Source organism: Amblyomma mixtum, chromosome 6 (genome assembly GCF_055824585.1).
Source record: "Amblyomma mixtum isolate Tamu chromosome 6, ASM5582458v1, whole genome shotgun sequence".
Classification (NCBI taxonomy): domain Eukaryota; kingdom Metazoa; phylum Arthropoda; class Arachnida; order Ixodida; family Ixodidae; genus Amblyomma; species Amblyomma mixtum.
In genome coordinates this window covers 79040634-79053048 of record NC_143017.1, presented here as the reverse complement: position 1 = coordinate 79053048, position 12415 = coordinate 79040634, and the positions used below count along the sequence as shown (strand labels likewise).

The 12415-nt window shown below is 46.7% G+C and overlaps 1 protein-coding gene across 8 annotated transcripts in view; it reads left to right on the top strand.

Moving 5' to 3' along the window:
- Positions 1 to 12415, top strand: part of LOC149339478 (uncharacterized) — a 156815-nt gene that overhangs the window by 42633 nt on the left and 101767 nt on the right. For 6 of the 8 annotated variants that reach the window (XM_089548261.1, XM_089548265.1, XM_089548263.1 and 3 more), the window contains exons 22-32: positions 3104 to 3234; positions 4306 to 4401; positions 6420 to 6695; positions 7172 to 7306; positions 7711 to 7791; positions 8361 to 8533; positions 9330 to 9590; positions 9715 to 9835; positions 10112 to 10273; positions 10693 to 10761; positions 11854 to 12049. In XM_089548261.1, coding sequence (XP_089404387.1) covers positions 3104 to 3234; positions 4306 to 4401; positions 6420 to 6695; positions 7172 to 7306; positions 7711 to 7791; positions 8361 to 8533; positions 9330 to 9590; positions 9715 to 9835; positions 10112 to 10273; positions 10693 to 10761; positions 11854 to 12049 — 1701 coding nt within the window. The remainder of the gene's footprint in view (positions 1 to 3103; positions 3235 to 4305; positions 4402 to 6419; positions 6696 to 7171; positions 7307 to 7710; positions 7792 to 8360; positions 8534 to 9329; positions 9591 to 9714; positions 9836 to 10111; positions 10274 to 10692; positions 10762 to 11853; positions 12050 to 12415) is intronic. The other 2 variants (XM_089548258.1, XM_089548260.1) reach the window with 1 other exon arrangement.

The window sequence follows — 12415 nt, the reverse complement described above, 5'->3', positions numbered from 1 at the left end:
ATTTACACCAAATTTTCACTGTTTGTACATTTTCATGTGCTGATTCTAAAACTGCAAACAGTTTCGCCCTGCAGCAGTAAGTTTTGTATTTATCATGAAAAATATGTCTTTTGTTTGGAGGAAGTTTGGTTAATTAACATAAGACCTTGTAGAGAAGATTACTATTTATAAATGATCTAGAATCACCAAGGAGTGCAATAAGGCATAAATTAGCATTCTAGGACGACTTGGACGAAAGTTACAGCTGGTCAAACATAACAGAGAAAAAGCTCATTTTGACTACTGAGACAAAGGATTTATTTCCAAAATTTTCCTGAGGAAGCAGTAGTTTAAATTTAGCCTTATTGCACAACCTGTGCATTTATCTTTCTAGCACTAAAAGAATTGTAGTAATAGCTAATATAAAATTGGAGATATCGCTCCTCCAAAATTCTGTGCCTGCCAAAATTTCAGTTTTGAGAAATCGAAAAAAACGTTTTTGTCATATTTTTGTGGCACTAAGGGTAACTAGAAATCACTGAAGTGAGCTCTGACTGGTTTCTGATATAAAAGCACCATTTCCCGTCGACATAACTGCGGTTGCAACAACCAAATTGCCGGCGAATAGATGGCATTGTTTGGAGGAGTGCCTTTGCTCTGTGACCTCCCCCAAGCTGCAGCGCGCGATTCTACCTCACAACGGCGCTGTGATTGCAGTCAGCCCCTAACAAACGATACGTGCTCTTTGCTCATCTTGCCCCTCAAAACATTGAGAAGCAAATTTATTTCGTCAAGGTTTTCCATTCCGCGCTTTGCGGGACACCGTTTCGCGGCCGCCGCTGGCCCCGCGTCATCAGGTTTATCGGAGAGCTCGATCTATCGCGCGGTTGCTTGCTGTCAACGGAAGCTGCTTAGGTATCGCTTTTTCATCTGCACAGTCACGATTACGCTGTCTGTACGCGGCAGGAATCGCCCTGATCACTCCTCGCCGTCGCGCCCGCGTTATCAGGTCGTCGAAGCATCGGCTCATCGCTGATTGTAGATAACGGGTCGGCGCTTCGTCGCTGATTATAGATAACGGGATGCGATGCGACGATGCAGCGTATCGTATCTTCGCATCTTCGCGCTTCGTATCTATACCTTTCGCTCCCTCAGGATGAGTGTTCAATCCTCGCTGTCACGCTAAGCATTGCCGGTTACGGCGTTATCCGACCGTCCTGGAGCGTGGCTGCTGAATGTAGACACAAGGATGCAACGATACAGCGTTCCCAGCGCGCTTCGGATCAATATATTTTAGTGCTTTTAGACTAAGACTTGCGTAAATTGAAATATTTTGTACTTAGCGCCCGACAAACCTCACTTCGCCGTGACAGTGGGACAGCCCGACCCACACAAAATGGCGCCGGGCTGCAAACGGTCGACGCCGTCAACCAACCAAAAGTCGCCATTTTGGTCACGTGATTTTGAGAACCAATAGCAGAGCGCGTTTTGCCCAATTTTGTTTTTTTGTTTGCCGCTGACCGCTGCTTGGGCTTGCTCATAGTTGCCAACCGGAATATGGAAATAGCCTGAATCGAGACCTTTCAAACGAATCCAAAATGGCGCCGGCGGAGCGCGTATTTTTCGAACTGCGGGCAGTCAAAGTTCGGTGCGATTAGACCTCAATTTAAAGGGCCGCGCGCGCGGTTTCACGTCTTTGGAACGCTATAACTCATGAATTAGGCGGTATTTTTCAACGAAAATTTGTAGATAGCTGCGCAATCACCTCAGGATCGCGAAAATGAAAAGATTGAAAATGCGATTTTTTGACCAATTTCCGGCCGCAAAGAGCCGTGTCCCCCCTTAAAGGTGCACTGAAGAGGAATCTTCACTCGTCTTTTTGCCGCGGGAACTCAATCTACACGTTCCGAGCATTCTTAGAAACTTCGATTTATTGCCCTGTGTGGCCGATTTCCCTAATTAAATTGAATTAAAGCCCGGCTCCCGCCTTTTTTTTTTTTAAATCTTCCTCGTACGATGGGCGGAGTCGACCAACGCGGGGAGTGTCTTTCACCCAGTCCCGTGGCAGCTTGCCGCTCTGCCATCGGCGGAGTAATACGTAGTAGTCCGTAGAAGCAAATAGTCTGCGCGTATTTTTATTTCTGCTGGCTTATTTTGCGGTTATATTATCTGCAAATGAAACTATTTATTCGCAAAAACCTAAAAAACAAAATGAAGCGAAAGCAAAGCCTCCACGGAGCTGGCTGAAAGGCACTCCCCGCGTTGGTCGACTCCGCCCACCGTACGAGGGAGAATTAAAAAAAAAGGCGGGAGCCGGGCGTTAATTCGATTTAATTAGAGAAATCGGCCACACAGGGCAATAAGTCGCAGTTTCTAAGAATGCTAGGAACGTGTAGATCGAGTTCCCGCGGCAAAAAGACGAGTTCAGATTCCTCTTCAGTGCACCTTTAACTCATAGCCTTAACTCATAGTCATCCTGTTGTAGGCATCGAGCAGGACTAGCCGTGTCCCAGGACAAGTGCAGGTGCATGTTTTGGTGGTCGACAAGCCGTGCCATAGACTGGGTTGCTTCCCATATCAGGCATCGGCATTTCTCCGCAGGGCTGTCTTGCAACTCCGAGGAACCATCACTTTACCGTTTCGCTGTGAATTCGCAATCGGACATTCCCACTCCAGATCTACCGATTAACCGGGCTGGCGCAGGCCGTCACTTTGAATTCTTCAGTCAAATTTATTTATTTATTTATTTATTTCAAGATACCCCTAAAGGCCCTCTTCACGAGGGTATTACATAGGGGGTGGATTTACGTTAGAAATTACGGGACTGTAGGAATTCTTTCAATTAACTGAGTTGAAATCATCGAGGTTTTACTGTTGTTCTACTGGAAGAAAGATCTTAGGTTCTGCTGACATCAAACAGATTGTTTGAAAGCTAATATAGTGTAAAGTGCAGAAAAAGTCCTTGTGTTGTACCAGGAGTTGTCACTGCGGTTTTGCTAACATTATCACTCTACCTGCTTCAGGTTATCAAACAATGATATGAAGTGTGTCAAAGTGAGAACAAACCACAAACATTGTAAATATCGGGAGCTTGATTTGTTTTCTCACTCTTTTCTGCCCCTAGCTGGATGCATGGCATCTGTGACCAGATCTCTTCTGAAGAAGATGCGGAGAGGTGTGCCGAATATGGTTACAACTGTCCCTACTGCCGACCCAAGGACGAGTTACCACCTCATCTTCTGATGGATTACACTGGTATGTGTGCGGTCTGTCTGGTGAAGTCTGAAGACTGTAAAAAGAATGGAGTAGTTGGGAATAGTGTGGTGGGTCTAACTTCGGATTTTGATACGGCTTTACTGTTGCATCTGCGCCAAAATTTATAGGTGCATGTGTTTGCTCTTGCTTGCGACATTGTGGTCACTAAAATCGTGTTTTCAGTGCCATTGCAATTCTTGAATGGTGTGTGATTTTGCTGCCTGCAGAAGTTGTCAACCTTGTTAATAAGTATTCATATGGAACGTGCTGAAAGTGCCCATAAGGGGTTGTGCATGTTGGATGGAATGCATCGTTATCAATAGCAGCTGCATTTAGCGTGTTAATTGAGGGGGGAAGAGGGCCTTAGAAATAAATTTTTATTAATGGAGTCACAACTGTGAAATCTTCAAGGAACATGCATTTTTCTGTGCTGATTCCAAATATGTAATTTAATTTTATGTACTAGAAGTCCTTGTGCACTTACGCAATATGTTAAATAACTTTTGCCAAGAGTTTGAAAGAAATTCTACTGCAGGGAACTTGTTAGATTGCATGCCATTGATTTCTCTTGACATCAAGCTATGCAATAAGGGTAAAATTATCATCCTGCCTGTTACAGAGAGTGAGCTATAGGATTTTAAAATCATCAGTTTCTTCCCGTTTGTGAAGTGGCAAATTAAAAACCCTGTAGCTCAACTTCTATGATAGGCATAATAATAATTTTGCCCTTATTGCATAGTTTGATGTCAAGATAAGCCAATGGCATGTGTCCTAGCAAGTTTACATAATTGGAATTGGCACGCAAAACTACTTGTTTCTTGAAGATTCCATTACTGTGACTTCATTAACAAACATTTTTTTTCTAAGACCAGCTTCACCCCTGAACTGCAGCTTTGGCAAAACTGCACTTTAAGAAGGTTGATACTGTTAGGGAAGTACTAGCATAGTCTTCCCTTGGAAGCAGTATTTTCAGTGCTACCTTCACTAATTGAAGCTGAGGCTGTGGAATGAGCCAGCATGCGGAAATTTTGTTGAGCGCTGTTGATGTGATGCTACTTGTGTTCCCGGCAGCTGCCATGTCACCTTCGCCTCCGCCACCACCTCCGAGGCCCGAGACGCCTCCGTCCCCACCGCCTGCACCTCCTGTGAAACAAGCGAAAGAACCAGGTCAGTCGGGGCACTTCATTGTTCTTGTGTTGCTTGGCAGGCAGCTGATAGAGCCTTATGGCTGTGTCTTCAGCGGAGCCCTGTCATGACCCCCATGGAATACTGATCCCTTTTGCCTTCTGTCATTTTTTGATAACATGATAACCTGGAACTTGTTTTGCGGGTGTTTGTGAGTAGTACGTTTATAATGTTGCCTTGCTGCTTGGCCGAGTACAAATCAAACATAATAAACAAAAAAATACAGTCGAATCCCGCTTCAGTAATATCTGTGGGACTCGCGAAAAATTTTATTGAAGCAGAAACTTCTTTGTCATGAAATTGGGCCAGAACATTGACGGATTGAACAGGATAGCTCATGAACAACATTTATTTTCCAAAAACTGCCAGCTTCGGTTTTTCGTCATTTCGAAACCGACGCCGTGGCATGATTTTCTCGGTACTCCAGAAATCTCGGGACTGTGTACTTTTTGCGTAATACACGCACCTGCTACTTTTGCCATCAAAACTAATTTTTTTCCACACGCGTTTGAAGATTGTCTCTGCTTTCTTTCTGCGAGAACCTGTACTGAGGCCGCGCTGCCTGGACGCATTTCGGCAAGGACTAGATGCGCACGCGCCCACTTCAGTGCGTGCGCTTCGAAATCAATGCTTTAGACAACATGCCAGAAGTGCGATTGCTCCGATTTTTCGAAGACGTTTTGCGACGCGCTGTACAAACAAACTGGTGGAGTGGCATCTAGTTGAGTCTCCACCTAGAACCACCATCACATACAGTGCCTGCGTGCACCAGACAGGAAAAAAAATCATCTGAACATTATCACAATGCTCGCCTGCGATGCAAAAGCGACTTGTTGGCAGTTGACTTGTTTGCACTTGTTGATGTATTTCCCATAAGGAAAGAGCAGGTTAACTTGTCTGACAAGTGCAAGATACAAGTTGGATGAACAAGAAATTCCTAATTTCTAAATGTTTAGGAGATTTGAATAGTTCGAATCTCCCAAACATTTAGTTGAAAGTGCGGTGCAAATTTAATTTAAAGGGACCATGCAAAGAATTAAAAGCCGCTTGTAAATGTTAGAAGTGATGCTCAGAAGCATTGACACCAAGCATCAGTCTTCGGAACTGAGCCGGCAATTTATTATGAATTTTTAAAAATCGTGTTTTTTAAAATTCGCGGGCCGTTTGGAGTCTTCGTAGGGAGCCATTTTGGAACCAAAATCGGGAAAACAGACGTCACTAGTCCCATGACGTTGGCAGGCCACCACACGCTGTCATTCGCTCGAGCTGCGGCAGCTACGACGTCACGGGCACACTTCCGGTAGCGGTGAAAATCGTCTGCTCGAGCCACCGCGCGCCCCCCTTGGGCAAGCGCGATCCAGGGCATTGCCTTCGCGCATATGTTTTCAATTTACCTCTGCTGCCTCTTTCTGTCGCGAGTTCAGGAGCCAAGAAAGCGCAGAGACCGGAGAGACGCTGCCGACGCACGCTGCTCCTCGGGAGTGGGACAACCGGAAGTCGTAAACGGAACGTCAGCGAATGACGTATTCATGGGCGGAGCCCAGTCCCGGAGCTGTTTTCTTTATTTTTTTATGGTGCCCCGCGCGTACGAGTTGAGGGGGGAGAGGTGGAGCGTGATTTTTAATTGTCTATAACTTTGTTGTATTGATGCTAGCTCAAAAATTCTTGCGCTGGGGTACGAGTGATGGATTGCCTATCTTTACGTAATCTCGATAAATTTATTTCATAGTCCCTTTAATAGCAAATACTGGAAACTGTTGGAAGTATGGAATATTCGCACACACCTGCTTTACATGAACAGCATTCTAGAACGTTACTGCTGCATTAAAAATCTTACTAGAACGTTACTGCTGCATTAAAAATCTTACTAGAAGTGCGATCGGTCTTGGGGGGAAAAAAAAAAGATTGGGTAGAAAGCTTGTGTCCATTGCCACACAGAAACAGTGCTAATTGCAGATTTAATAGAATTAATGGGGGTTGGCTCACACTTGTTGTTGCAGAGCCTCCACCGGTGCCAGCCAAGCCTGCCAAGCCGGTTGTGCCTCAGTTCTTCATGGACGGCGTGTTTCTGTCTGAGTCGGGTCTGCAGCAAATCAAGTCGCTGACCCTCGAACAACCCAAGAGGCAGCGGGTGCGACGGCCGCGCCAGCCGTCAGGAGGACAACCCCCAAGTGCACAACAGGGCAGCACGATCACGCCACCGCAGGCTCCAACTGGGGGCCTGTTTGGATTCAGGTCTCGACTGTCCACAGAGGACTCGGAAGATGGCAGCAAAGGTGTGTTTGCGGCATGGTTCGTTGTCCGGAATCGCTTAATCCCGCCGGTTGGAAAGCTCCGAATCAAAGCCCAACCATGGCCAGTTTTTGGAGGTTAGCAGCTACTGGCGCCACCTATGAGCTGTCCAGTCAGGTGTAGGTGGCACCCCTGCAACTTAACTTTCTTCGCCACATCCATGTTTTGAACAGCTGTACCAAGCTCATGTCATTGCTGCCAGTGGCTTGACAATCCACGGTTGTCCCACCACTTGGGTCAAACTTGCCACTTGAATGGTGTCACAATTTGGTAATTTGGTTACAGACTTGGTTGATAGTTAAAGAGTTGTAGTCCTTTCCATGTCACCGTCATTTGCTTTGGCTTGATGCGTACGGTTGCACAAATCACTTAGCTGTTGGTGGGCAAGAGTTTTTTCTGAATTCTGAACCTTGCCTGTGTCGCTTGCTGATGTCACCGTGTGTGTGTTCATTGCTTCCAGCAGATCTACTGGACGTGGACGTAGAACCTAAAATGGAGGTAGACGAGGAGACAAAGTTAACTTCCGAAGAGGTTGCCAAGCAAGATGCTGAGAGCGAGCTGAAGAAGAAGCGCCAACGCAAGCTTCAAAAGCTCGGTGTGTTTGTACTTCTGCTTCTCTGGGATGCTGTTAGTGCGACATGCTTGTTAGCGATTTTAATGATTCTTGTTTAGTGTGAGTGATCATGCATTGGACAATTGGTTTATGCAGTAGGGTTGCCAATAGATATATTGGGGTAATACCACACGAAAAACGTTTAGTGTTTGCTTCCGGCTCTTGCTTCCGAATCTGCAACTGACCCAGGGGCTCCAGCATGTATCGTGGTCAAAATTTGGTTTTTGTACACCTCAAAGCTTCATTTTCAAGCACATGGGCACGCTTCACTTTATTGATTTGGTTGACTCCATCCTTGCTAGGCAGTGTGCGTTCAGGCATGCCTGTAATGTTGGTGCTACTGCTTTGCTAAGTCTCCTTGCATCGTGTTGCTGTCATTCGGTCAGGAATCGGAGGATTTGTCGCAAAAGCCAGAAGTCGGAGCATCTCTGCCAAGGAACAAGACGTGACGTTGCCCTTGGCCGGAGGTGAGTGCTGGCCAAACCGTATGATGTTGAACGTGGATGTTAAACTAGTAGATTTCAACATTGCTTGGAATTGAGCATGGTGAATTTCTAGACTCAGCTGCTGTGCAGACAAGCTGTACTTCTAAAGCTGAGCAATGGGATCGGGTGAGGTTAATAACTAGCTGCATTTGGTGAGCCATTTTAAGCCAGCACTCTGCAAGTGTTGGCAAGCGTAGCTATCATTTGCCAAATGGTCACATCATCATTTGCCAAGTTGGAAGTGCCGAAGCGTAGTCATCATTTGTTCCCCCCCCCCCCCCCCCCCCTTTTTTTTTTGCTGATGTGTTGCTTAGTGTTGTTTTCGGATCCACTGCTGTTGCTAGGCAGCTGTAGCATTTCACAGCTCAGAGCAGTGCTGTAGGTTTGACACGTACCTATTCAGTAGGAATAAGTAGGAATAAAACTCTTGCTCAGATGTAGTCAAGACAGCTCAGGAATGGGCTGTGGCCATCTTGGCTTGAGTAGACAGTCGAATACTGCATGCATGTTGTTGTGTGCCCACAAGAATGACGGTATCACTGTGTGTGCAGCTGGGGAGACAAGTTCAGAGGCAGCCCTGGCTGCACTCTCTGGAGACGTGGCCGCCCCAACACCGGAGCCAGCTGTGGAGGCAGCAGCAGGCACGGCGGCAGAGAAGCCCAAGCGTCGGCGGCGAGTGAAGAAGAAAAACCCTTTGGAAGATAGCTTTCCCTCATACCTTCAGGTGGGCTTCCCCCCTCTTCTTAGAAAAAGAAAGAAAAAAATCTCTGTGCCACTGATCAAACTTAAATAGCATAATGTGCACCATGGTACACTTGCATTTGTAAACGTCTTGTTTACAGCCGCAGATGGCTGCAAAGTCTCTCTTAAAATGCAGGAGTCATAAAAAATTAGGTAGTAATTATGCTTCCCGGTAAAGCGATTTTTGAGCACAGCTGCTGCGGTACTTAAACCGCAGCCGACTGCGTACGAAACATGCAGTGCTAAACGGAGGTGGCTCTGGGCTTCAGCTTGGGCAGCATGCACAGCAATCTGCCGCCGCTGAGCCTCGCCTTGGGCGAACAGACAGCGGCGGTGCTACTCTGGTGCCATCTCTTAGCAGGTCATTGCCACAGAGCCCATCTTCAGGCTGCCGCCTACTGGCGCCCTACCCTCCTCCTCTGCTACTTCCTTGTGCTATCTTCGTTACCACAGTCTTTCATCCTTCGCTGCTCTCTGTGTTCGTTTTCATCCTCCGCTCTACTCCTCGTTCACTTGGTTACACCGAGGCACGCCGCTTAATGCAGCAGCGGGTGCTTAAGAGCTGCGCTGTAATATGAATGCGGCTTTCTTGCATGCAACTTGCAGAGTCTTTTAATTGAGAGGTCTGAATTCATACACCTGGCATTGCTCTTTTCACAAAAACAACTGATGCAGCCCTAGACAAGCGAGCCTTCGGAGGAGGTTGTTCACGACACTGTGTATTTTTCCAGACAGGAGTTGACCTTTGATTTGTCTGTTGTTTGCCTCTCTCGATGCAGGAAGCGTTCTTCGGCCATGACCTCCTCGTCACTAGTAAGACGGAACCGACACCCGACATGCCAAGCGAGGATGACGAGGATTCTATGCTGGGGCGCTCGGAGGATAACTCCATCGTTGTCCTGGAGACGTCGCAGGAGAAATCGGAGGACGCTTGCGTTCCGTCGGACAGCGCCGCTCCCTCCCCTGCTCCTCACACAGCCGGTGAGAGCAAGGGAGACAGCCCCGCCCTCCACGACGACGGCACCTGTACGCCCATCAAAGTAAGTTGGGGATAGGGTAGCATATTCGGTTACATCTTTTTGATAGAAAGCTGCAGCTCTGGCCTGTACCTTGGCTGCATCGGTTTTAAGCGGTTTTGCGTTTCTTTTTTTTTTTTTATTCAAGACTGGAAGCGACGACGAGGACTTGGGACTGAAGGACATCTTGCCGCATGACCTTCCCCAGGACGATGAACTTATGGACATGCTCATGAATGAGGGCGATGACCTCTCTAAACAAGGTTCTGGTGAGAAGACAATGCTTTTGGCCTGTGTGCATCGGAAAGGCTAGCTTGGATTTCTTTCTTCTCAGCTTAATTTTTAGAGTGGTCAGAAAAGAGCTTGTTATTTATTTGTTCATTTGTTTATTAATGATAGGTTTCTTTGGAAGCCTGCTATTAAAAATGTACTGCCCCATATTTCACTTCCTTTTCGTTTTAGACTTTATTGGGGAGTCCTGGAGAGTATATACGCCAGATTGCATGGTGGCCTTCATTGCCCCTCTCTGTTGAACATTCCACCAGGTTTGGACGATGTTACCCTGAACGAGCATTCGGGCGCCGGCGTGTCAGAGGAGGAGGGCTCAGCAGGTGTCAAGGACAATGACCCGCTCTCTGGCAACATTGACACTGTGCTGCTGAGTCCCCACTTCAACCTGGTTGACAGCATGGTGTCTGCTGGCTCAGGTGGGTGGCATGCTTCACCGTGGAGAACTCCGTAATTCTCTGAAGTTCGCATCAGCTTTTAGATGCTACATTGGGAACTCGCAAAAGAGAAAAAAAAGCATTTTCATTTCGACGCTTGATGGTCACATTTAAAACCTGATTCAATAATCCTGCTTCTGTGTTAAAATGAACTAGATTTTGGGTTCAGAAAGCAATGGCACTGTGCTAGGTTACTGCTCTGCTCTAGCCCGACTTATAGCATAGCTTCTCTTTTAGTGCCTTTGCCTGTAATAATATGGATACGGTGACAGGACAGTTTGATTTCTTTTCATTGCATAGCTAGATGTCAGTCTTTTCTTCGCCATGTTTCATATTTTGTTTTTTCACTTTGAACAACTTTCTTATGTGGACAGACTTTGAGTGCTGTGCTGTGCTTTCAGGGTTACCACACATGGACAGCAAGGATGTAGAAGATGTCTTCAAGGGTGTACTTAGCCCCGGAGACAGCTGTAAGTACTACATAACTTTCTGTGTCCTTGCATTGGAGATTGCTATGAGGTGGCAATATGAGGGCAATTGCGTTTTGACCTTTCGGTGTTATTGAACGCAGTCACTCAAGGGGATGCAGCTGATTTAAAAACTAGGGCAAGGGTATGGGCTGGTTGGCGATTCACGACGAAGAATTGCAGTGCAGTACAGAAAAGAATTACGGCGAGCACTTTCGACTGCTTACGGGCTTTGAATGCGAAAGCATTGTCTCATCATGAGCTCTGTTACGAGGTTCATTAAAGGTGCAGTGAAGAGGAATCTGAACACGTCTTTTTGCTGCGGGAACTCAATCTACATGTTCCGAGCATTCTTAGAAACTTCGATTTATTGCCCTGTGTGGCCGATTTCTCTAATTAAATCGAATTAACGCCCGGCTCCCGCCTTTTTTTTTTTTAATTCTCCCTCGTACGGTGGGCGGAGTCGACCAACGCGGGGAGTGCCTTTCACCCAGTCCCGTGGCGGCTTGCCGCTCTGCCATCGGCGGAGTAATACGTAGTAATCCGTAGAAGCAAATAGTCCGCGCGTATTTTTATTTCTGCGGGCTTGTTTTTCGGTTATATTATCTGCAAATGAAACTATTTATTCGCGGAAACCTAAAAAACAAAATGAAGCGAAAGCAAAGCCTCCACGGAGCTGGCTGAAAGGCACTCCCTGCGTTGGTCGACTCCGCCCACCGTAAGAGGGAGAATTCAAAATTAAAGGCGGGAGCCGGGCGTTAATTCGATTTAATTAGGGAAATCGGCCACACAGGGCAATAAGTCGCAGTTTCTAAGAATGCTCGGAACGTGTAGATCGAGTTCCCGCGGCAAAAAGACGAGTTCAGATTCCTCTTCAGTGCACCTTTAAGGATTCCTTCCTTTTTGATCTTTCTGATGACGCACCTACTCATTAGCATAGTCATAAGGAAATGCATACACTAGGTTCATGTTTATTCACCTAGAAGTAACGCGGTTTTGTGGTTTATGGGTTGCAGTATGAAGGTGTTTGGTTCAATTTCCCACATCTTGACTGTGGCGTTAATAGCATGGCGTTAATAGTGTTGGCCCTCGCAGGTGGACCGCCTGAGAGTGTGGGCTCCATGGGTGCGTCGGGGACCAGCATGTCGCCCCTGCCGCAGCAGCACGGTGGTGCCTCCGGGTCACGGCCTGCACCCGTGATGCAGAACCCGCTCACTCCTGCCAGCTCCCACAGCGTGGGCTCCCCCTTCAGCATGCCGTCCCCATCACCCTTTCCCATGGAGTACGGCAGGTGAGCACACCTGTCTGTCTTACTCTCATCCCCCCACCTTTTCTTTAAGGGGGGACACTGGTCTTGAAAAAAAAATTTTTATTAATGAAGTCACAGTTACGAAATCTTCTGGGAATATGTATTTTTGTGTGCTGATTCTAAATATGTCATTTAATTTCACGTAAAACGATTCCTTGAGCACTTATGCACATTTTATGCTAGTGTTTCGCGGAGAGTTTTGAAGAAAATTTGCTGCGGGAAACTCGCTGAAATGTATGCCATTGGGTTCTCTTGACACCAAGGAATTTCAGTAAGGGAGAAATTGTCTTCCTGCCTATCATAGAACTTAAGTTATAGAGTTTTGAAGTTGTCGCTTCAGAAATGAGA